The 24,581-nt window shown below is 46.7% G+C and overlaps 1 protein-coding gene across 1 annotated transcript; it reads right to left on the reverse strand.

Moving 5' to 3' along the window:
• Positions 1-1,540: 1,540 nt before the first annotated feature.
• On the reverse strand, positions 1,541-24,061 carry syndig1l (synapse differentiation inducing 1-like). Its single transcript, XM_029141267.3, has 4 exons — positions 23,712-24,061; positions 18,287-18,941; positions 9,297-9,434; positions 1,541-3,788 (listed from the first exon to the last, which is right to left on the reverse strand). Exons 2-4 carry the CDS (start codon positions 18,803-18,805, stop codon positions 3,630-3,632), a joined length of 816 nt encoding a protein of 271 aa, XP_028997100.1. The 5' UTR covers positions 18,806-18,941; positions 23,712-24,061; the 3' UTR covers positions 1,541-3,629.
• Between the last annotated feature and the right edge of the window lie 520 nt (positions 24,062-24,581).

Consider the following 24,581-nt stretch of genomic DNA (forward strand, 5'->3'; position numbering starts at 1 on the left):
AACAATGACCGAGGGTGACGTGTCACGTAAGCTCTTATTAAAACAAAATTAGTTCTGCGTCTCTTTTTAATCATAATCCACCTGCGAATAATACAACTGGAACCTGTGACACACTTGCCGTGTGTGGGTTGAGCGCCGGGGCTTAGAAAGTGGACGTTTTCCAGGCATTGCACCATCCTTGAGTGAAATACAATAACCAATCTCAGGAACTGCACTTGCAGCAAAACACCGCGGTCTAGTGTTGCAGCCTCCACTTAGCAACTTGATGCCAGCAAATACGAGCGGACACATTTCTCTCCCAGGATAATCTCCGGCGTGATGCACTAATGCAGACGAGGAGCGGCTGCTGAAATGATGAAAACTGACTCATCCGCAGATGAGAGCAGCCGGGGGAGCGCTGCCCCTCGAATCTAAAAGAACCAATCTCTCCCGAAATGATTGAAAGCTGGCGACGGTTCTGTTTTCTAACTGCATAATAACAGGCCTGAACAGGCTTCAACACGTGAAGTCCCTGTTGCAAAAACCCGACAGAACTTCAGAGGATGAACTAAATATTTCCCTGTTTACCGGCTTGTTTGCTAGAGCAAACACGGCTCCGTTTGAACCGAAATGCCTGTTATTCCAATCTGCATGTTTATGTTCGGCGTTTCCTGTTGCCACGGCGACGGCAGCGGCGCGCACACCTATTGTTTTGCATGAAATGAGCGCTTTCCACCCCCCCGATGACTCGACAAGCATCTCGACGCTGGTCTGCAGCATGTTTGCTGACGAAAACATCAGCCTGTGACTCACTTCTGTAACTTGAGCTCCTCCGTTGTCGAAATGCAGTAAAAGTATTAATGCTTCAGTTCTGGATGTGACTTTGCTTAGTTAAGGGTAAGAACATGCTGTTGAAGTTAAACCCCTTGACGCCATTAGTGTCATTTCTGATACATCAGATCTTAATAGCAGATGAAACCTTGTTGAACAAGTGGCTTTGTTCGCTGAAAGTAATGAGACAAATTGGTGATGAATGTAACATAAAGGTGTGATGGTGTGAGAGAAATCTGTTCCGTCAGACGTGAAAGGCTGGGAATCGCTGCTATGAAGCATAATGGCTGTTGTTAGTCTGTCTGACTGTGGCCATCGCTATAATACGGAGGCACAGTATGAAGCGGCACTTTGTCCTGCGTTGTGTGAAATGCTGAGCGTTTATCCTCCACAGGCGCCCGGTGCCAAAGAAAAGGTGCGCTTCACCGCGAGCGGCTATGAGCTGAACGTCTGGGCCGATCTTCAGCCTCGCTGTGGCGAAAACCTGCGCCCCACAACTCAGTCTGTGTTTGTGTGCACTTTTAACGCAAACTCCAGCGTCCCACTTACTCCCGCTTTCACACACAAGAGCCCAGAAGCTTAATGTTGCATAAACCACCAAGAAAAATCATGTCGTCTTTTAGACATCCTCGCTTTGGGATTTATTTGTTTGCACATCTGAACGTTTATTTGCATTATTTACACGTGGCCTTCAAGATAAGCCATGAGAAATAAATCCAAACCATAACCGTAACAAAAACAACAGCTTCTTTAATGCATTAATTCAGCAGGACACAATGGAGCATTAACACCCTGGCATTGAGGAGTGCACTTTGCTAACCCCTCTGCGTGGATGAGTACGTCAGCTCATCACAATGAGGAGAAGGAACAGCAGCACTGGAAGTCACATACTGTTGTAACACATTGCACAATACCAGGTTCCCAAAGAAGCCAGTTTAAGAAGGTATCATTTGAATGGCACGCTACATAACACAAAGCATGTTCATCACTACTAGTAATAAAAAAACTTCCTCCAGGAGATGGAAGTCTACAGAGCTTTTCAGGATAGTTACAGTGATGATCATGACAAGAAATCTCAGCTCATGAACCCCCAGGGGGTCAGAGGTCATAAGGCCAGACATCGTGGGCTTCAAATCAAAGATAATACCTCAGTCTCACCTTTGTTTCACCAAATATGTGATCCTCGCTCTTCGTTAGCGCAACCGCAGCGACTCATATTTATTTTCAAATGTTCCACAAAGCCGGGGACGTGTGAATGGATTGTTTACTTGCAGGGTCTGACAGCAACCAGTGATGCCAAAAGTGGCTTATTAGTAGAATTTATGTGGCCGTGCTATTTTAGGGCTGTGCTCCGGAGAGTACGCATTCCTTCAGAAAAAGCCATTACGGAGAGCTAATTGTGCACCGTAAATGTCAGGTATGACTAATGCGGAACCTGCGCGGGGGGAAAAACCAAGCGCGTGTCACCGCCCGAAGCGTCGCCGCGTGAACCAGCATCTGTCTGTCTCTTAATCTCCAAAATAAAAGCCCAAACTGTACTAATTACGAGCCCCGCGCGTTTCCCCGCCTCTCGTTTTTATTACCGCGAGAACGTCCCAGGAGTCGAAATTGACGAATGTGAGATAAAGTATTGCAGAAAATACGAGCCCCTTCGCAAGCCTGATCAATTTTAATTTAAGCTTTTTTATGATCTGACAGAAACAAGTTCTAAATCCAATCAATCATGCGTAGCGGTACACGGCTGGCATCGCTCGAGTCATGCAGAGAATAATTTATTATGACTAACTTCAACGCTGCCAGACTGCTACACTTTGTTTGTACGTGCAGCACCCGGGGGGATATGTAAGACCTGCCTTTTAGTAACATTACCCACCTGATTTATACCTTCCTCACCCACTGCGAAGGGGATGCTTCGCTGCACAACGCGCTCCCAGAGGCAGAAAAAAAAAAAAAAAAAAGACACCGGATGCGGTTTCCCCCCCCTGAATTTCTGACCCCGCGGCCGCTTCGATGGGCTACAAGATTAATCAAGGTGCTTTCAAAAACAACAGGAAACAGACAAAAAAGACAAAACTCACAAACACATGTTGACAAACTTTATGTAACACAAAGAGATTCTGTTCGACTTCAGGGTGTGTTTGATGGACGGACAGAAAATACAGGCCTGAGGCTCCTCTCGTTGTTCATGCCGCTGCATATTTCACAGAATGACTGATTGCATTTAATAGTTTTTCTTTTTGAAAACCTCTTCGAGTTGTATCTTTTGATGGAAATCGTTCTCCGTGATTCAAAGCCCTCCTCCGTCACAGTTAAAACGAACTTCATGGATGGTCTTCTTCCGCGACACACGGTCCCCGGGGGTCGAGCGCAGCAGACGAGCGACAGGACTCCCGTTGCAACAACAACACATAATTAGTTCATGAGTGGCGTCGAGATTTCTTACACTCTGCTCTTTAGTTATTGATTGGGTTCAAGAAGTTCAAGTCGTCTTTCTGTTTAAAGTGAAAAACCAGAAACAATGTGGATGAAGTCTCAGTCAATGAGATGCCAACTGGGCTCCGGCACGGAATATTTTCATTACTCCTCAACCTTTGTCCATCTCCAATTCCCCGTTCTCTTAGCCTCCATGTTGACCTCGCTCCAGTCACTGTGGCTAATCTTGGCTGACGGAGGGTCTGAAGGGACAGATGCTGAAACAAAAGAAAGGACGGGAGGAAAAAAAAAAAAAGCTGTACATCCAAAACTTTTCCTCAAAGTCTGCAGGAGCCTTTCTGTTCCCCAGAGGGGCCCGTTCTCTCCCCGGGGGGCGCGTCCGCCCGCTATATGTGTCCTGGTTTCGAGAGGTAGGCGATGAGAGCTACCACCACCCCGACGTACACGCCGGTGCCTATAGTGATGGAGAGGGCGGCCAGGAACAAGGCCCGTCGCGAGGCGATGTTCGCCAGCGGGAAGTCCCCCTTGTTCACCGCCTTGGTGGTCTAGAGAGGGGAGGGGGGGGAGAAAGAGAAAGTCACAAACAGTGATGGAGGGAGCTCTTGAGAAAAAACGACCCATTTTTTTTTTAAAGACCCATAATGACAGAAGCTTGTTTATTATAGTGTTTTTTTTTCTTTTGGAGGAACGTGGAGGAAAATAAGGGATTGGAGTTTTCAAGGGTGGCTCAGCGGAACCCAGGAGAGCTCATCCCTCACAGCAGGACGGGAAAAATGACAATTAGAGCGAAAATGTCACGCGCCGAGGTTGGTGGTCGTCTCTGCTGATGAATCACGTGACAGAAAAGCAGATTCATCATAATGCGTCGCCCGATTAACGCCTTTCAAGCCCAACGGAGCTGCATGCATTCATCCTAAACTGTACACAGGATCTGTGGAGTCTTTGCTTCACCATAAACACACAGGTCCACGATGCAGCTACCATGTATTTAAGCTTATAGGGCATTTTATTGGCCAACGTAGGCTCATGCAGACGTATAGACGCTCCCTGTGGTGCTGTGTTAACAGTCCTGCTTAAATAACCGCCGTGGAAGCTGCTGCAGCAACAGAAACTCATATTTTAGAGTCCATGTTGTTTACAGTGATAAATTATTAATTTGGCCTTTTGATCAGTTTAGCTCTAAACATAATACTTTATTATTACGAGTACTATTATTATTTTATATTAGTCTGAGCTGTCTAAACTATGTTGTTTTAATGGTTTTGCCCTGCTCAGACCTTCAGCTCTGATTGGCATGTACCAATTTGCTACTGATGCAGCCCAAAATATTATATTTTTATTTGTGAAAATTAAATTTGGTTGTGCTGTGTTGGGTTTTGAACATACCTGCTTCCAGGAGGCAAATGGAGGAAGAGAGGCCACTGTTTGAGTGGGATTGTTTTGGATTTTGCCCACCTCTCCAGAGTTCCTCTATATTTTATTCAATTTCAGATATCACTGTATTCATTTGTGGTGTCAGTAGTTCAGTATGCTGCTGATTCCCAGTCAAACCACTGAGCTGAGCCCGACAGCCACTCGTTGAAATGAAGCCTGTGTGGGTGACCTTCATTATTCTGTTGAATCCATTCCAATAAAGACTGACGTGTCACGTGTGCGGCTGCGATCGCGCAGGTATCAGGGTCACTCCTTCCAACTGTGAGGCGACGGCGCGCCCTCGCGGAAAAGCTGCCGCGTTCGGCCGACGAGGCTGAGCTTCTTATTCACGGCGGAGGTTAAGAGGGGCTGAGGCCGCTCCGAAGCCGCAGCACCTGCGCTGATGCGGACGTTGCATCTGACAGAGGCGCTGAGTGGGAGAGTAAACACTGAAGCGGAGCTCCCAACAAACAAGACCAAGGTCAAGACAAGCCTTCAACTTCCTCGCTAACTTCCAGATCTGAGACAAAGGCAGCTCAGAGGAGGTTTCCATGCGGGAGCGGAGTTAAAAGGTCTAAAACGTGAGAGGACGTTGGAATGGAGCCGGTGAGAGGAGTCTGGTTCAGGTGTAGGTACAGTAGGGAGAGCCTGAGGTAGTTAAACTTTATTTATGCAAATGTAAACACACAATTAGTGAATAAGAATAAATGAGATTTGTCCTGTGTTTGCAACTTGTCATTCATTTGATTGGAAAACTTAATCCAATTGCAATTAAAACATATTTGCACAGTTGTTTTGCACCATCTACACCGCATTGTTTCGCCTGCAGCTTATTAGCACATTGGATCATTAGGACGGATACAGCATCATGTACAGCATGAAGGCTGAGTTTTGCCAATAATATGTGAATATTATGACAGAGGTGTCGCTTTATCAGATGCTAAACAATATTTTGGGGCATTAACAAAGTAGTATGTGCGCATGAGACACAGATTCTAGCCAATTAGTACCTGCCCTTTCGGAAACGGCCAAGGAAGCGCCGCTGCCTAATTGCTGCTTGCTTCTTTCAAGTCGCTCGTTATGTTTGTTGAAGGGGAATGAAATGAATAAAATGCAACGTTCGTATCTGACCAAGCTTAAAAGGGAGGAAGACGTTTCTCAGGCTCTTTATTTTAACAATATGAGGGACTGATTTCATTTTTTTTTTTCATTTAACATTCTTCTGAGGCCTTTGCTGATGTGATTGGTCTAAAAAAAAAGTTTTTTCAGAATGGTGCTTAAGAGTCCGGCATAAATAAATCCAGGTGGGAACCGGAGAGAGCAGCTATTAAATCACCAGCTCACCAGCCAGAGAGAGGACGCGTATTCACGGCAGGGCCTTCGGCTTCCATGTCAGTGCGGCAATTTGCCGAAACAAAAGAACTGTTACGGAGCCTTATGGGAAATTAGATTTGAGTTTGCTTTGAAAATGAGACGGAGCACATTGTGTGGGGGTGGGACGCGCGCCCAGCGAGGTCTTTGGGGAGGGATGATCCTAGAAAGAGTCGTAACGTGAAAGTGGACAGTTTGAACCTGAGTTAAAGGCCACATGCTTCTTATTTAATATCCAGTGAATACATTTGTTAAATACTGTAATTCATTATGAATCCTTTCCTCAACGCATACTGTAACCGTCCCTGAGGAGCTTGACTGTCAGAGACTGAATATATTATTGCTGCGATGGGGACAGAACAGTGGAACGAAGCTCTCTGGCTTTATGTCAGTGTGAGGACGCTCCCTTAAATCCCCTTGACAGGACAATGACTGAGGCGATGATTGAAACGTGGTGTCACAGAACGGAAGATTGCATCTCAGACGTAGCTGCAAAAGGCCTCCAGCGCATTATCGGAAGTCAATTGACCATCACGAGGCGTGCGACGGCGCCTCCTCCACGACCTCCCGCACACGGACTCGCGCTCAACCTCCTCACGGTCGTTATCTCATCCCGTCGCCTCCACCGGGGCGACGTTGTCCCGCGCCGCGCTGCCACATAACGTAAGGTGAGGCACCATTTGCATAATCACGGAAGAGAATCACCGGGACTCGGCGGCGCTCGCACAGATGCCTCAGAGCTGAGCGAAACATTTATCAGCATCTCCAAACAAAACACTCACCCTATTAGCGGCAATAATTGAAACTCAATTCCGCTCCCAATCACGCGCTCCGAGCTCATTTTCCTAAGACATCCGCAGCGTTCGAGTCATTATCGGTTTGGCGTGGGTGGTTAATGCTGAATCCTAACGGCGCAGCACTATTTACAATGAAAACGTTACAAAAAAAAAAAACCCTCTTTAGCAAATTGGATACAAGCGATTTAATTTGCATATGAATTGATGTCTGTTTGTGGACACCTTTAAGAGCAGCAGCTCTCGGTGTCGACTGCAGCCTCGACCTTCTGAGGGGACAGAAACAGGATCGATCCGCCATCCACCGACTCTATTACAGGCGCTAACCTGTTTGTGTGTAAACGTCCTCAGGGTAAATTGTTCAGCTGATGCGCCATCATCCCTAAACTTTTCTTATTGACCCATTCCCATTTTAACGGAGACACAGGCCAGAAAATGGGAGGTTTATATACATTTTGCTTTTTACGTCCTTGCAGTCAAACTCAAGCAGCGGTTCTACAAAAAAACTTAAGGGCCTCACTTTACCCCCTAAAGGATTAATTCATTTAGTTGGGCGGCGTCCTGAACAACTTGGAATGAAGAGACCAGTGAAGTGAGTTATTGAGCTGTAAAACGAAACGATCCCAGACTCCCACTATCACTTTTCCCGACTCTTCTCCTGGATGAAACCTTCCAGATGAGGGAGGTTGGCAGGAAAGCCAATCATCCCTAAACACAGCCATCACTTTCCCATAATTACCCAGGAAGAATCAAATTAGCCCCTGACAAGATAATTCACCGACTGCCTTCATGTGCCTCGGACCACTACTGCCTGCAGATAAGACTCCAGCTCTTGATAAGGATTCATAGTAGACGACAGAGCTAGCAGGTGATCGAGCAGCCTCCCTGTCGATCGTGGACGTGTTCGCCGTACGCCTGCGCTCTCCACGCGGACAAAGGGAGAATCGATTGACGCCGATCCATGCCGCCACTTGACTGACGCGACGTCGCCGCACTTGTTTCCCGCTAAAGCGATGAAGCGGGACGCCCCGGCTGGAATCCATTAGACGCCCATTATGTGCCGTTCGCCGGCGTTCCAGCTCGGAACGTCGGCCCGTCGAAGTACATCATGTTCTCTGACAGAACAAAGCACAAAAGGTAATAACAGGGAATATGAAGTCATTTTTTGGAAAGTCCTGCTCAGTAATTAGACGCTGTGTCTCTCTGGTGGCTCTTAAAACTGTCTCTCTCTCTCTCATTCGCTGAAATTATCATACAGGCGACAACCAGCGAAACAAACTCATCCTCAAAACCATTTCCTGGATGATTCTGCATGGGATCCATCCAGCTGCTGCTGTTGCAGAGACCTTTACGTAACTCCCCGAATAAATTATGTGACATAAAGATTGTCCACAAGTCTGATGAGTCTCCAGTCGCATGCAATCTCGGCGTGAGTGTCCCCATTAGATAATAATGTGCCTTCTCCTTCACAGAGTAAAAGCCTGTATCTCTGATCATTCCTCACAAGCCTTCATGCATCAGGTGCATTACGCTGAATCCATCCCATTAAAGAGCCAAGACATTCAGCATAATAAAAACGAAATTCCCCCAAAATAGCTTGAAAAATGTTTTAGTGTGCTTCCATACACTGCTTCACACAAGTGCTGTCCCAACTGCAGCAGCACCGAGGCTGTTTAATGTGCCTGAGAGATCATCACCTTTAATGCACCGGCACACTGGTAATTGAGTTCATCTCCAATCCCCTTGAAAAACGCCACTAGTTCAAAGGCCCTCTCTCATCTGAGCATTTTGAACACCTCCTACCGTGGAGCTCACAGATAGAGCCTTGGGAATGATTTATATAGTCTTTCCATAGGCAGCTTTCAGCCTGTTTACAGAGCATCAAGCGGCCATTACAGATTGGCCTTGAGTTATTGATGGGTGCCGAAGTAAAACGTGTCCTTGCCTCGGCAGCAGGAGAGTCAGCTGTCAGTCCATTTTTATAAGTGATAGCCTTTAATCTTTTAGCGATGAGTCATAAATAGTACTGGGGAGCGTACGTGTGTGCATTCACCCTGGTTTTTACTGTACGTGAGTGGGCAGATACACCTGCTGAATGTTGGATCGCGCCTAACAAACGTGCGCTTCGCAGCTTCCTCTGTCTCCCGAACAAACAAGGGCAAATTGTTTGCTTTCGCCTTCAAACGATGGGAGTGACAGGAGGTAGCGCCCTGCGTTTTACATGACTCCAGGTCTTAGCCTTGGGTTTTACTGGTGACGACTGTGTTTGTTGTTGCAGCAGGATGAGGATAAAGAGGATAAGTCAACCTGACAACCACAGAGCTGTCTCTGGGAGAGAAGCGAGCCATTTGGAATCTGTGAGGAGGGGGAATAGCACAGTTTCCATTTTCTGTGTGTGTGTGTGTGTGTGTGTGTGTGTGTGTGTGTGTGTGTGTGTGTGTGTGTGTGTGTGTGTGTGTGTGTGTGTGTCCTTACCCCCTGTGAGAAGTAAAACGCTGCAATCCCCAGAGGCCAGAAACAGCAGAGCATGGAGAAGATAGCCAGACCCAAGTGGTCTCGGGGTGGAACCACTATGAAGTTGTCCTCGCTCTCGCTGTCGCTGGAGCAGTCGGTCTGCAAAGGGAAGAGGGACTGAGCTCAACACAAAGCGGGCTCACACAAAATATTACAATTAATGAGCCCAGTGAGAAAACTTTACATTTTTAGCTCCGACCAGTAGTTTCACATCCAGCAGTGGTTTTGGTTTCTACTGTATCGAGTGGCTCTATTAAAAAAATGGCAGTTTGTGTTATTGTTCTTATGTTAGTGTGGAAAAACAAAATGAAATAGATCCTTATAGAACAATCCGAGTGCATGTTTTGACTTGATTGGAAAGAATTGTCATTCATGGAAGCCGGGGAAAAAGGCATTTGTGTAATGGGAAACAAAACATCCGTGAGTCACGGCGCTCAGGATCATTTGCCTCCACGTAATGTCACAGCTCGTATTCATGGACTTCTGGTGACGGCCCAGTAGTTTCCCATTAGTTCTGAGAAATGCAGATTTCTACGTTTGGGCATCTAAACAACAGATGGCATTTTTAGGAAAGCAACGCATGAGAGTGCGCTTCATTTCGGATGCGAAATAGTTATGAATCAAACACACCTCCTCGCTGCAGCTTCATGAAACTATTTCACGCTCTATGTCACATTCTCCACAAGCCTTCATCACATGTTCTCTGCCCCGAGTCTCAGCAGACGATACTAATATGCCTCAGAATTTAGGAGTTGGTGCATTAAAACCACTTCATCCTCTAAAACACATACAGTCCTGAATGACCCCCCCCCCCCAACGTCCCAGTGAGGCCTAAGAATAGAGACTTTTCTTCCCTCGGTGCATGTAATGAAAAGACGCTACAGATTGAGGCCACGCTTTCTACACTACATGAGCCATTAAGCTGCAGCCTTCACACATCATCCTGTTGCAGGGATGATCCTGAGATGGTGGAACATGAAAGATAAATGAAGAAAAGACAAAAACAATCAAGGCTAAGAAAATGTTGTTACATATTAGACTGAATATATCAATCGGAGATGGATTAAATCAGGCAGAGGACAAACTGCTGTTTACTTTGCTGAGCAGGATCAAATCAGGACATTTACACATGAAATGAAAAATGGCTCCCTGTGTTTGTGTTGTGAATCGCACAAAACCCTAAACAAAACTTAATAAAGGAGGCGGCTACATATTAAATCCCTTTCAGTTAGCAGTGCAGCACAATGGAGCTTTGTATTACGAGCTAAATCACCGTGACTCGGCGAGAGTTTGGGCAATGCGTTCGCTTTTATGGGGGAAACAATTTTCAATTAATTTTAATAACACACGGCCCTTATAGGCGCTGCCTGATAGATGGAGGGGATTAGTCGGTGGGTGGTTCTGATGCGTGCGGGCGAAACCTTGTCCGGCACTTCATTTGTCTGCGCCGCCCCCAAATCTGCACGTCGCCCCGCATTACCAAGCTCACCAACCCGTTAAAAGTCAAGTCTCCGCTCAGCTGATTGATGTGTTTTCATTGTTTTCATAATACAGTGCGCACGTCTAAGAAAGACACAGCACACAAGCATAATGAAGTCTGCATTCTGCATAATAGCTTTCTGCCTTCATGGCCTAAAGCGAGCGCTATATAGTGCAATCTCTGCAGAGCCAACCCTGCTGCGTTCTGTGCCTTAGAGCTCACTGACAATATCTGCGCAGCCTTCTGGCTGTTTGGAAAATAAAAACACACATCACCCAAGGATGCTGGCTGCATGGTTCGGTAATGAGAGAAAGGGAGGTCGGAGGAGCCAGTCAGGCAAGACAGCGCAGGGCCTGGCGAGGGTCAGCGCAGACAGGTCCGTAAAGCCGCGTGTGGAACCGTGTGCGTGCGTGCAGAGGACAGTCGGAGCTCATAAACCACGCTAATGGTTGCGAGTGAAGACAGCCCAGCGATGCACCTGCACCTGCACCTAATGCTCCCTGAAAGCAGCGTCATCTATAAAGTCTAATCAAGAGTCAAGAGTCGTGCATAAAAAGTAGACTCCAGGAAAACACGTGAAAAGGCTTTTGGCTTTAATAGGAGGCTGTGTGTAATTTAAAGTAAACACAATTCTGTGCACCACTATTCCACCTGACTTCTAATGAGGGTGTGTGTGTATGTTGTACATGTGTGTGTGTGTGTGCTTTGTGTGCTAGAAAGTCCTAATGCCTATGCATGCTGCGCTGCGAGCCGCACTCAAATATGTCTTGTGGGGCGTAAATCCTGTCAACATGAGGCAACATGCTGACAGGTAACAAAGACCTAATGGATGGTTTCACCACTGCGCCATGACAGCATAATCAAGAGGAGGCCTCGTGTAATTTATTTGCTACCAAACAGCCGCCACAACATACAGAAAAGGGGCCCCACCCGCTTCTATAGTCGTCCCACCTGGACATGCATCTGTGAGCCTGTCTTCAGTCCTCTGTTGCTAAAATTGGCCAGAGGAAACCAGGAAATGCTCCTATTAGAAGAGCTATTCAAAAGATGAAATGTTTGGCTAATTTACTGGCACTTTCTTTTACCGGGTGCCTGCATCATATGAAAGAACAAAGGCGAGACACGACTGCACAGACACAAAACAAATTACACATTACAAACTGAATGGAATAATAAAAAGTCATGAATATGCGGCTACTCAAATGATGAAGAGATGTTTGCAACTGCAGAAGGAATGAATTCACAGCCAAATTACTGGTCAAGCAATTAATAATAAATACCACTGGATTAACAATCCTGCACAAATACTAAATTAGTGTGTGATTGACTGATGGTACATGAAGCATCTTCTACCTAAGGCAGCTTCAATTTGTGCCCTCTGCATCCTTATACAGCATCACCGCAACATGCACTTCATCTACAGCCATCCAGATGCTCATGTTCTGTTATGCTGGGGCAGGAATCCATGGCCCCAGATGTGCCTTGGGTGTTGTCTTAAGGGTTCGTAATTTATCAGGCCGATGTGATCGAACGCTTCCATAGGGGACAGCAGGTAAGAAGAAATACAGGCTTTAGCACTGGGTTAATAAGACCCTGTGATTTACACGCCGCCCGGGCTCAGCAGCTCCATGAGGTCCAGCCCCACTCTGGAGCCTCAGAGACACGCTCTCAGTCACAGAGTGTGTGAGCACAATGATAAGAGCCTCGATGGCGCGATGCAGCCTCCTCGAGCACGCGCCGCCGTCGTCCGGGGATGTACTACCTGTAGCGAATGGATGAACTAAATATTTGTTGTTTTTCCCTGCATTGCCCCGTGGCCTCTTGTTGACAGGTGGAATTGAAGACGGTGTAATAAGGCCACAACCGGGAAATACAAAACATCATGTTTAGTATTCGCGTGGTGTTGCGCGCACAGGTTGAAATATACAAGCAAAACGTGTGTGTTGTCGAGCACAGGAATCAAAGGAATTCCCTTGTGGCTGAGGGATTTACGGCACCAACCATCCACCGCAACGCGAGCAGCTGAATCAATGCATGAGATCTTGTTGACTGTCATTCAGCCACTCCCGAACACAACATAATCCTTACATTTACTTGTGTGTGTAATTTATTTTTATATTCTACATATTGTAGAACACAAGTACAACAAACTGCAACATTTATTTATTTTTAACAGCTAATACTGGCTGGAGCCATGGACGGGAGCAGTACCCAGGTAGGAACCTTGTGTCTGGGGCATTTGCACCAGGGTGGCAGTTTTAGGGAGGAGCTCTGCCCTGAATCCAAAACCAATCTGGACGGTGAATTTAGAGCTGGCAAACCGCCGCCACAGAAGAAGAAGATGAAAAAGAAAGAGAAGAAGAAGAGCTGCGCTCTCTGTTCTGCTGTTTTCCATGTAGTATCGTGTTACAATCTGAGTTGAAGATTGTTAAACTTGAGTGAAAAAGTTAGAATATTTAAGGAAAGTTTTTGTGTTGTTCATGTTTGATATTTGCGCTAATGATGCAATGATATGTTATCCGGAAATATGTATTCAGGTCATTCACAAGCTAAATTCAGCGACAGCTAAAAGTAGCCTGTTTATAGTACAGTTGAATACTGTGAATTGCACTATTGGTAAATATATGTGAACCTACGTGTAGTGACACAAGATGTTTTACTGTAGGAAGTAAAGCGTTTGTGTTTAGTGGAGTTGCTGAATGCACAGACATTTGAGTTTTTGATGAACAGTGAGTGAGCTAATCTGGAAGGGGACCTGCTCCGTGTATTCAATGCTGCTGCTTGCAAGCTGTTTTCCAGGTTAAACATTGTGTATCACTAGTAAAAACATAACCACAGTATGAAAAATACTTTGTTACAAGATGTTTAAGTACTTGAATTAGACATTAAACTCTCAATCGACCCCAGAAGCTGTTGCAAAGAAGGGATTAAATATTAAACAATATAAATATTTGTCTTTTCTAGACAAATATTTATATTGTTCTAAATATTTATTGTATTGTTAGTCTGCATGTACAACAAACCAAATGCAAAGATCTATGATTTCACCCACAGTAACCAAGACCAACTTTCCAATAATAAGATAACTGCCTAATATTGCAGCAGCCTTAGAGTGAAGCAGCTAACATATATAATTTAGCAGGTACTTGATTAGCTGAGCCTATGGCCATTTACGAGATATGACAAGACTATATTATAAATTCTCCCCCAATAAGAAGGTGTCATTTAAAAGCTGCCCGACTAATGGAGCAAGATGGAGGAGACGTAGGACTGAGCCTCCCAAGATATTTCACCTTCATACCAATTGCACGTCTCCTCTTTGGGTATTTGTGAATATAATATCTAAATCCATCTTCCGGAAAACCCAACACACTGATGGACAATCAATGGAAGTATCATTTTTTAACATGTACGGTAATCACCCCCCCCCCCTCGCCAAAGGGCTGCGATTATTCAAAACTCATTGCATTACTGAAGCATATTTCTCGTTATTCATTTTTAATACTCTGAGCTGCTATTCAGGCAAAGATTAAAGAAGCACCAGTGAGTTCTGGCAGCGAGGCAGAGCTGCTACTTTACTCTTCTTTTTGGAATTTTATTCAGTGGGAAGGTTGAGGAGGGTCTTTATCTATTTCCTCTTCTCTTTTAGTTGTACAGTCTCCTCTGTGTATATTTTTACTCAACAGCCTTTTGCGTGTTATGTTTACAAAAAATCCATAACAACAGTAAAACACCCATGATTTCTCGTGAGTCAACAAAGTGTGACCAGTGCAATAATGAGCAGCCACAAAACCTGTATGAATGTTCACTTTTGTACTAGTGATCATATACTGCAGTAGTGTGATGTTTTACTGATTACAACACATTCCAAAAAGAAGCTTGTCTAATTTCTTGGATGATTTTGTCACGTCTGTTCTGATTTGGGCCTGATTTGACCATCTGCTGCCGCTAAGTGCCAGTTATGATCTGGAAGCGATGGTATAGACAGACGGACAGTGTGGACGGCCGATCAACATGGAGCCCTCATTAGGCCTGTGACTCATGACGTCGCCAACTGTGAGTCCAAAACCCAAGTAACAGGTGAGTCAAAGAACTTTTATAGTGACATCACAGAGAAACAAACAACTGGTCAGAGCCTGTGAGGGTAAGAAGACACCCAGATCCAGGTGTTTATAATGGCAAGGATTCGTCTTTTTCCAACAACACAGTGATATGTTGTGACATTTCTATTATTTTTCAAGCACCACAGAGTGACAGGTTCCAGGATAAATATCCCCAGTTAGCTGAGGAGAGTGAGCTTTAATATCCACCGGCCAGACCCGCTTACTGCTGAACTGAAATGATCCAAGAGATGGGTTTGTCATTCGCCCCTAAATGAGAAACGGGACATCGCGGAAGAAGACATCCCACTGGAATATAAAACACGGCCTCACATATAGTGTGGGGACTCTCGGTTAAGGAACAGTGTGTGCACTGAGCTGAAGCATGACTACACTTTGGAATTAATGAAGGCATAAAAGCTCGGATTCCTGCCGTTTTTGTGAGGACAGATAACCACTGAAATCTAACCTGGTCAGATCTCCAGTGCTGCAGAGGGCAGTTTACCCTGAAACCCATTCCACTACCCACAGCCAGAGTCTATACTGTCTCTGCTATGAACTACAGTAAATATCACAATCGCCATGCAGAGAAAAGGGGTGAGAGCAGGACTGCCACAGTCAAATTATTATCTTAGCATGATATCTAATAATAAATGCAAATCCTGTGCGCTGAAGGAAATGCAACAGATGGCAGACAAATAAAAACAACAGTCATAAACTCTCCTGATATTTACGTAAAGAACCAAGTTTCTGCTAAACGAAGAACATCTGGACCAGGTTTTTACAACATCATCCATAAACTGTATCTATTTGGCTCGAGCCGTTCCTGTATTTTCCCCTTTTCGGCCAACACAAAACCACAGCAGCAGTGAATTCTTAAGTCGTCGTGACACTGAAGAGTCTTCTGTCTGCAAAGCCAGACGCTGCTGAGGAGGACGTGCAGCAGTGGGACGTGGTCGAGATCAAGGTAAATCAATTGCTGCAGGTTCATTACCTCCAGTTAGAGCCACAGTCTGAGGCCACCAACACTATTTTCAGAGATAGGTACCTGGGGTAATTCCCACACCCTGGTCTGTCTTGTACCACTTTATTCTCCCTCTAGCTACATTGTTGCAGCGAGTGTCTGCATATGAAATATAGACGCTGTACGTAATCCCCTCAGCCAGGACTGTGTCGTCTGAGGCTCATAAGTCTAAATATACTGTGAACATTTTGTAAATTTCCTCTGTTTATGCCTCATTTTCTGTGTCATGATCACTTCCAAGCAGTTGTTGTTCCATAATGTTGAGAATTGTTCCATACATACAGTACTACTAAATACTCATCACAGTCATTGGGCCACTGTTACTTACAGTAAAAGGCGTTACTACGAAAAAAGAAAGTTTTTTTTCCGTCTTCTAATGGAGCTGGCTGAGTGTCAGCGCGGCCTCACCTGCAGGGGGGGAGGCAGAGACGGATCGAGGGCCACTTGGCCCTCGTCCAGCGCTCGCAGTACTCGGAGCCGGGGCCGATAGAAGGATATGGATGGGCTTTTCTTGGGTGTCCAGCACTGAGGCCCTCGACATGGACAGGCCCAGTTCTGGGCTCGTCGGCCTCTCAAAGCAAAAGCTCTTCTTTTAATCTTCTGCACAAATGCCAGAGTCGGTGCCCGAGAATAAACATGGGCTTAGAACTAATGACAGCAACGTTTGTGTGAATGTGTCACGATCAAAGCCACAAAGAATAAACTTTTATAGCAACAGTATAGATACATATTCATGTGGGTTAAACATTGCTTGTCTTTTTACATGAACCTTTTTGAAGCTTGTTCTGTCTCTGGTCTCACGCGCACAAGGAGACATTTTTAATCACAGTTATTATCGAGTTTTAGCAGCTATGCTTGGACTCATAATTGCTAATGCTGTACTGTATTGACATGTTTGCTCCTTTATCAAGCTGTTAGTGGTGTGTTGGTGCAAGAAGTGCTTGCTAAGCTTCACCGTCACAACTTCTTCTCGTCTCGTTACAAAGTACTGATGAAAACTTTTCAGATAACATGCATGACATGGATTAGCGATGGCGGAATCTGTCTTCATTACGCGATTAGACTGATTATGGATTAGACGGCAGATTCAGTGAAGCCACATGGTGTAAAACTCCCAACTCTTGTTGCTGCTGAATCAGGCGAATCCCATTATGTGGCGGTGTGTTAACTGATTGGTGCTCGGAATCAACTAAACTCGCTGAGGAGCGGCAGCAAAAAGTCAGAAGACAGTTTTTGATGGTTGAGGTGTAGTCAGTCACAAAACGTGACTACACGAACCACAAACTTTTTCTAATCGCAGCCAAAACGCTGTTCTTGCCTGAGCTGAACTCGTGCTTCGTTGAGTCAAACCCTGTTCAGACAGTTTTAGGCATTATACACCCACCAGCCGCCTGCCTGCTACTCGCCTTCTGGTGATATATGTAGCCCTTCACTATCCATAAAAACATAATTAGCTTTCCTACAAAAACATAATCACCTTTGCAGTTGTTCACATCTAGACTGGCTGTGGATCAGTGTAAATCAACCCTCGTCTCCTCTGGCAGTTGTTCGTAATGCATAGTGTGTGTTATCAGTTTGACACCATCACTATTGTCTTAATTCACTTTTAGGTATAATTGAGGCATTGCTGTTCTACTGTACCCATTAATACCGTAAGATAAAAATGTTTACAGTCAACAAATACTAAAGCATTCGGAAACATTTTTTCTTACAAGAAGTAAGATGCTGCTTTCTTCTGTGCTGATGCAAATGAAGTAAGTGGAAAAAACGTGATGATGTGTTCACTAGACCTTGGAATAGTCTCGTCTCCTCTTCTCTTTATGAGCGTCTACCAGCTGTAACTGAACATTTCTTTGCATGGTGGAGTGTTTTCCTGCCTGTTCCCTCCCTGACCCACATGCATCTGCTTTTCTGGGGCCAAATGCTTATCACAGAAACCCAGGTTAATGATGGCGACTCGAGTCCATTAGCTTTTCCACAACACTAGTCCAACTCAACTCCCATTTCTGCCTGTCCGATCCGTTAAATCCCCCAAAATGCGCCGGGGCACTGTAACACCTAATATCCCCGTGTGAGGCAGCCGTGGGTGATTTATTATTATCTAACGACGAGTTTTACTAGAGTTGGGAATTGAGGCCGAGGTCAGCGGATCAAATGGGATTTGTGGTTAGTGAAATGCCAGCGTGATCCAGGCGCCGAGCCCGGCTCTTAAGTGGGATGATACGAGTGTACAGACGCCACAGGAACACGAGCACTTGCTCTTTTGTGACACAAACACACTATGTACATCAGAATTCTTCAGTCTTAAACATACAAGTTCCGCTATTTGCCCCGGCTCCTCTCTTACCTCATACTCCACGTATTCCTCCTCCTCCACCTCATAGGACACGGTCTGGATCTTGACGTGCTCGCCGTCCTCCAGCAGCTTGGCCTGCGGGTCCTCGGCGCCGGGCGTCTCCGCCCCGGCCGCGTTGGACGCCTCCTTGGCCTTCTTCTCCGTGAAGGTGGTCTCGCAGCACTCGCTTTTGTATTCCTTAGCCTTGATGCTGCCGCTGTCCTCCTTGTACAGGATGAAGTTGGGCCGGTAAAAGGCCTCCACTGCCAGATGCAGCGAGGTGGCGTCCAGGAGCTGCTGCGACTTCATCTTCCCGTTGGCGTTGAGCCCCCCGCCGCTCACAACGTTGCTGTTAGTCACCTTCACCCCTCCTCCTCCTCCTCCCCCCTCACCTCCACCTCCTCTGCCGGCAAAGTAATTGATAATGTTTTCTTGGTATTGATTATTTGGGATGTCGCCCCCGTAGCCGTTGACCATGTGCTTACTGTTTTTGTCCAACAAGGGGTTCTGGAGTTCACTGAGATTCTCCATGGCGGCGGCGGAGGCCTCGTCAGTGGTGTGAACTCTAGGGGGGGGGTGGGAGAGCGGCGGGAGCGGCGGGCTCGTCGCAGACGTGGTGCCGATCGGTAAGGGAGTTGATGGCAATCAGCATTCGGCGCCGCGGGGCCTGCGGAGGAAACGAACGGGGAGACGAGACGTGAAACCCGGGAGTGGAATCGAGCCCGGCATTCATATGCAGGTAACAGTTTACCAAACACTCGCTCGCGTCAGATCAAAGCTCAGCTGTAGTTCCCATAAGTCAAGAGCTGCTCACAGACTATTCAATTAGGTTTAATTTGCTTCCTCACTGTAGACGCATAAACACATTCAGTTCAATGACAGCAATACATCAAATCATTGCATGGACTTAAAATAGCCTGATTATTATCTCCTCCGCCTTCTGTCTGTGTGTGCTGTCTGTGCACCTCATTTGATAGGTATCGCTCCTTTTGTTTGCGTCTTATTAGGCGTCGTCAAGCTGTCATCAGCCTCTCTGATATGGATCAGATGAGTCCTCCCACGCCTTCCTTAAAACCCACAGGGCTGGAATCTCCCACATCTGTGTCAAGCCATCTCTGGCGTTTGTTTTCCTTGCGACGTTAAAATAAAGTTTAGACTTTCCTTTTAAATAACGGGGGATGATCATCAGCAGCGCAGCTCGCACGTCTTACAGTGTGAATCATTCTCTGGCGTCTACCCGGATCTGCACAGTGTTCACCATCACTGATGAGAAGCTAACTACGATGGCAAAGTCAGTGCTGTATAACACGGTGCGCTGAACTGGAACATGGCTGGGTTTTAGTTCTAATAAAAGCGCGAGCACTCGTTTCCTCTCAGATCCTGCGAGAAGCGATGAGCTCTGTGATCTGAGCTGCTCCCATCTACAGAGGTGAGCCACAGGGCAATATGTTTATTTTAAAACCCATCCCTGCATTGATTCAACACCCACATCCCATAATGTGAATAGTCCGGCGCCGTTAGAATGGCTTTTATTGAAATGCTGCATGGGAGGACTAGCACATATTCAAATGAGTATGTTAATATGGAATGAACTGATAGATGCAAATGCGCTGAAGAGCATCCAACAGATGGCAGACAAACAGAAACAGCCATTTTATTTGGAGCTGTTGTGCTTATTTTTTATGCAGGTGAAAACACATGGAAATTTTAATGGGCGCTCCAAGCCACCGCGGTTCGTTGCCATGTTGTGCCAAGCCCATAGCGATAGTATTTACAGCTGGCCTCTGTTCTGCCACAGCTGCTAAATGGATCTGCTCTCGTTACAGCCGCGTCTTCTCTGCGGTGCCGGCGGTCGATCGTGTCACAATAGATGACCCTCGTGCAAGTGTGTGCACGACCCTGGTTCGTGAATTGGAAAGACCAAGCAGGGCTACAGTGAATTACAGCCTGCGTGAGTTCCTCATCTTCTGGAAACAATTAATACCAACTCAATAGATAAAGCCTTTAGAACAGAACTATTTGGACGTGCATGGAACTGATTTCCACTTTGCAGAAATTACCCAGAGTTCTCTGCTTTTTTGTTATCACCCTGAACAACATTGTGTTTGAAATACAATAGCAAAAGCAAATTATTTCTTAGGGTCCTGACGACAAACAGGTCTGACTGACGTTCTGCCCTAGGACCAAACCTTTAAAACAATATCATACACAGTGAAAATGACATTACACGAATGAGAAGTGAAGGTTAATAACTTAACAATATATTATAATAGTATTATCCCCATCCTTATTATTAGTGTCCTGACCAAATTAAACCTCCTCCTACAGATCTTTCATAATATCTTTTGACCTGTCCTTTCTGCGTCGCACTTGTTTAATCTCCAAACTTTCCTTTCTCTTTGCCCCCCCCCCCAGTGATGGATTTTTGTTTGCTTCCCATATTTTCTGCTCTATGAATAAAATAGAAGTGCCACGCTACCAGGCTTCCTGAAGCCCAGTAAGCACGGGACGGACAACAAAGTTCTCGCGGCTCCTCCCCGTCGCGCGAACGTGCTGACGCGGCGGTTCCGCTCCAGCGAGTCTTTTCGTCCTCGCGCGCCGGAGTTCCGAGGAACGCTCACTCCTGCAGTTCTCGGGTGCGCCGACTCAAAGTGTGGGCACTCTGCCTATGAGAAAGTGAAGATGAGCAGGTGCTGAGGCGGCTTTGTCCCGTGGATGCTGCTGCCATGTGTTACACACTGCTGCTTTTCTGGGGCAGAACGCTGTCAGACCCAGGTCCCATAGTTAAATCTGCCCTACAACTGTGTCCTTTAGGTAAATGCTGTAACTTGAAAACCACAGGAGCGATAACATTTCTCATTGAGAGTTCTTGTGTTGTTGTTGCTTATTACAGCGATCAGGAGGGCGTAGGCTGTAGCCACTGTAAAGCCGTGAGGCCCGCTAGTGTGGTGCGAAACTGAGGCATATGAATAAAGTCTGATTAGATTTCAATTGAGCTCAAGCTTTAAAATGAATTCCAGCCTTTTGTGTAGGAATGATGAGTCATTAAAACTGATTTTGAAAAAACAAAATGCCACAAAGCAATAGACACTTAAAATAAATTGGGCCACAAAAAGCGTTGGAACATCAATGCTGCATTAGCGCCGAAGCGCCGCTGAGATAACTATAATCACTTCTACTGGCGCGGTTTCGATTGGACGGTGGCATTTCGCAGCTTCAAAGACACACCGCCGAACGATCAGGACGTGGCTCTCCGAGGACAGCTAAAGACGTTAAGGCCTATATTTATTTTCTCTTCATTAAGGTTTCCCTAATAGACCGTTGGATCAGGTGTGTCAGACGGATCAATGCTAATAAACTCGCTCTCTTTGACGAGGCCCGAGGCCGCAGGGGGCCGCGAGGGGGCCGTCCTGCACGTACGACATCCATCCGAGCGCGTCCCCGCTCCCCCAGCTCTGCTCGACGGAGGATTACTTTTTCGTGTCATTACTTAGGAACGCTGTGAGGAATCTTTTCGGTGTCGCCGCGCTGCCGGTGCAGAGAGGAGCTTTTCCAGCAAATGAGAATTAAAGTGCGAATAAGCTATTCGCTGCACGCTGAGCAATAGGGGCACGGAAATAGCCCAGGTTGTCGGGAGGTGTTTTGCTACAAACTGTACATGTGTGTTAGTGGGTGGCTGTGCTTGTTAGGGAAGCAGAGAGTGACAGGGCCACAGGAGGGCAAAGGGAAGACAGATCATGCTTGTATGTGATTCTCCGGCTTGGTGCATTTGGGCGTGTTAGTAGACAGCAGGTGGAGGAAAAAAAAAAAAAAAAAAAAAGCGAGAGCTGGAGGGTGCAGCTGAAAGCAAATGAAGCAGAGCCGACACCGATGCGAGGGAAGCAGTTCGCCGCGGCGCACGCAGGCGTCCCGCGAGGCGCTAGCGCGTTAGCGAACAACCTGTAAGCATCCGCGGGAGAATGGGGGGGCGCTAACGCACCAGTCACGCTGAAGGGCCCCCGCTGCAACCCAGTCAGCACACTCCATTTCCCCGCGTCAGCCCGGTGCCAATCACCCGACGACCTCTGACCCCGGGGCGTATTATCAGCCAGGCCTCGAGGCGGGCGCGGCTGAATACCAATGCGTGCTATCCGCCCGCCGTGTTTACTAACCCCTTGCTTTCAGCTCGCGCGCCTCCACCGCTTTTCCTGCATCTGCCGCTCGCCGCGCTCGACAACAACAACTTCATCTTCCCGTAATTTCATTTTTGGGAAGCAGTGGCTGGCGTGTAATGTGCATAATAAGGTAGCAGCAGGTAGTTTATTGATGAGCGCACATCGGCTGCATGTTATGCAAATACGTCCCCGGGCACATTTGTCACTGAACTTGCTCTTGGCCGCGGCGCAGGAGAGTCCACTGATGGAATAAGCAACAGAAAAGGGTAAAATGAGTAATGGGCTTAATGTCGCGTTGACGGATCCCTTTGTGAGCCATTATCATCAAAGACGACGGCGTGCAAATGTCATAATCCACTTGAAACGATTCTAGATCGCGTTGCTGCGTCTGCAGCCTCGACTGACATCTATCTGAGGAGATGATTCAACGCTGAACCCCACGGACCGGCAGGCGAGCCTTCAACCGCCACGCTCTTATCTCTGCCTGGTGCTTCGTCGGATCATTGCAAGTGTCCGTCAGCGATAACTCCACATTCTACCCAGATGAGTCAGAGTAATATAAATAGAGGTTCCCGTCAACAGCACCCATGACCAAGTCTGCCGGGTGCTTAATTGATTCAGGAAGGGGGGGGGGGGGGGGGGGGGGGGTTGTCTTCACTGCCAATTGATTATGATAAAGGACGCCGGCCAACCTTTAACACGGAGGTTTCTCGCTTCCATTTATTAGAATTGCGGTTCATGCCCTGACATCACTTGCATCCTCAAGACCCGCATGTGTGTTAGACAGACAGAAAAGGATGCGTCTGAATGTTTATCCAACAAGTATGGAATGCTGTGGTGAGAAGCAGTGAGTTTTCCTGTGTAGAATAACAGACATCCCGAATGGAGACCCTGAGCGTGAACCACTCCTTTATGGGTCTTTGTTAGGTTTTTCTTGGCTTTCTTTGTTTGGCCAAGTGGAATGAGTGATCTTTTTATAGAACGGTGCCGAGCCCACGGGTGACTTCACGCCAGCAGCATAATTCAGTCGAAACAAGCGCACGACGACGGAATTCACGGCGGGTGGAAACTGCGCGCGGAGTTCTGTAGCGGCAGCATCCGCCGTCGCGCCTTCTCAAATGCGACACGTTCAACTCTCACTTCTGTTCGGCGCCGACGCGCGAGCATGACTTGGCGGCGAAACACGTTGTACTTCAGCCGCAAAACAAAGAACGAGGCGCGCGCGCGCCGGGGCGAAAAAAAAAAGCGAACCCACACCTAAAATAAACTCGAGCGGCTCCTACCTTTGAATTGTTGCCAATCCAGATGTTGTTCGGAGGACGGTGACGCTCGCTTGTTCCCGGCTGCGCATTCTGGCTGGGATGCTGACGCTGTCGCCCGCAGAGAAAGACATTTCTCACACTTTCGCGGCCGAGGACGTCATTCCGCGCGAACAGGTCTCCGCACGGCGACGCGCCGCCGTCACAAACCTCGTAATGTGTCCCCTCAGTAGACGCCGAGGTCTGTCTTCCTGTCGGAGCCCGTGAGTCGGCGAGGTGTTTGCGTCCTCGGAAAGTTGAAGCGCCGTCTCTTAGAGGGAGGCGGACGGAGAGCCGAGTCCCGCTTCAGAGACGCAAACGAGGAGAGAGAGAGTGAGTGAGAGAGAGAGTGAGAGAGAGAGAGGGAGAAAGGGAGAGAGAGAGTGAGAGAGAGAGTGCTCTCCGCCGCGCGCGCACAGGGAGAATACAGCGTCCTCCCTCTCCGTATCCACACTTTTACTTTTCACTGTGAGCCAGGTTAATCTCCTTTTATTTATTATTATTATTATTATTATTATTATTATTATTATTATTATTATTATTATTATTATTATTATTATTATTATTATTAGAGCGGATGTTTCTTTCTTTTTTATTTTTTTGTTTTGTTCTTGCAAAACACCAGTAGCGTCCAGCGTGAACAACCCCCTGTTCAATTGCGACCTACAGTTTTTGCGTGTTTTAGGGCACGCTGCCCTAAAAGTCATGGTCATCTCTGGTGAGGCAAAGTGTTTCACAGCTACAAAAAGTGCCTCAATCAGCCACTACAGTCACTGAGTGGAGCAGCGATGCCTGTTGTGAGCTACTGATTTGATTAGTTCAAGTGGGGAACAATAACGTCACAATGTCTGTCCT

This window comes from Betta splendens, chromosome 24 (genome assembly GCF_900634795.4).
Source record: "Betta splendens chromosome 24, fBetSpl5.4, whole genome shotgun sequence".
Classification (NCBI taxonomy): domain Eukaryota; kingdom Metazoa; phylum Chordata; class Actinopteri; order Anabantiformes; family Osphronemidae; genus Betta; species Betta splendens.

Coding starts and splice junctions, on each gene's coding strand:
- syndig1l (XM_029141267.3), bottom strand. CDS start 18,805: ATGGAGAATCTCAGTGAACTCCAGAACCCCTTGTTGGACAAAAACAGT. Junction 9,435..18,286: donor AGGAATACGTGGAGTATGAG/GTAAGAGAGGAG, acceptor TTCCCTTTGCAG/ACCGACTGCTCCAGCGACAG. Junction 3,789..9,296: donor CGTTTTACTTCTCACAGGGG/GTAAGGACACAC, acceptor TCCCCTCTCTAG/ACCACCAAGGCGGTGAACAA.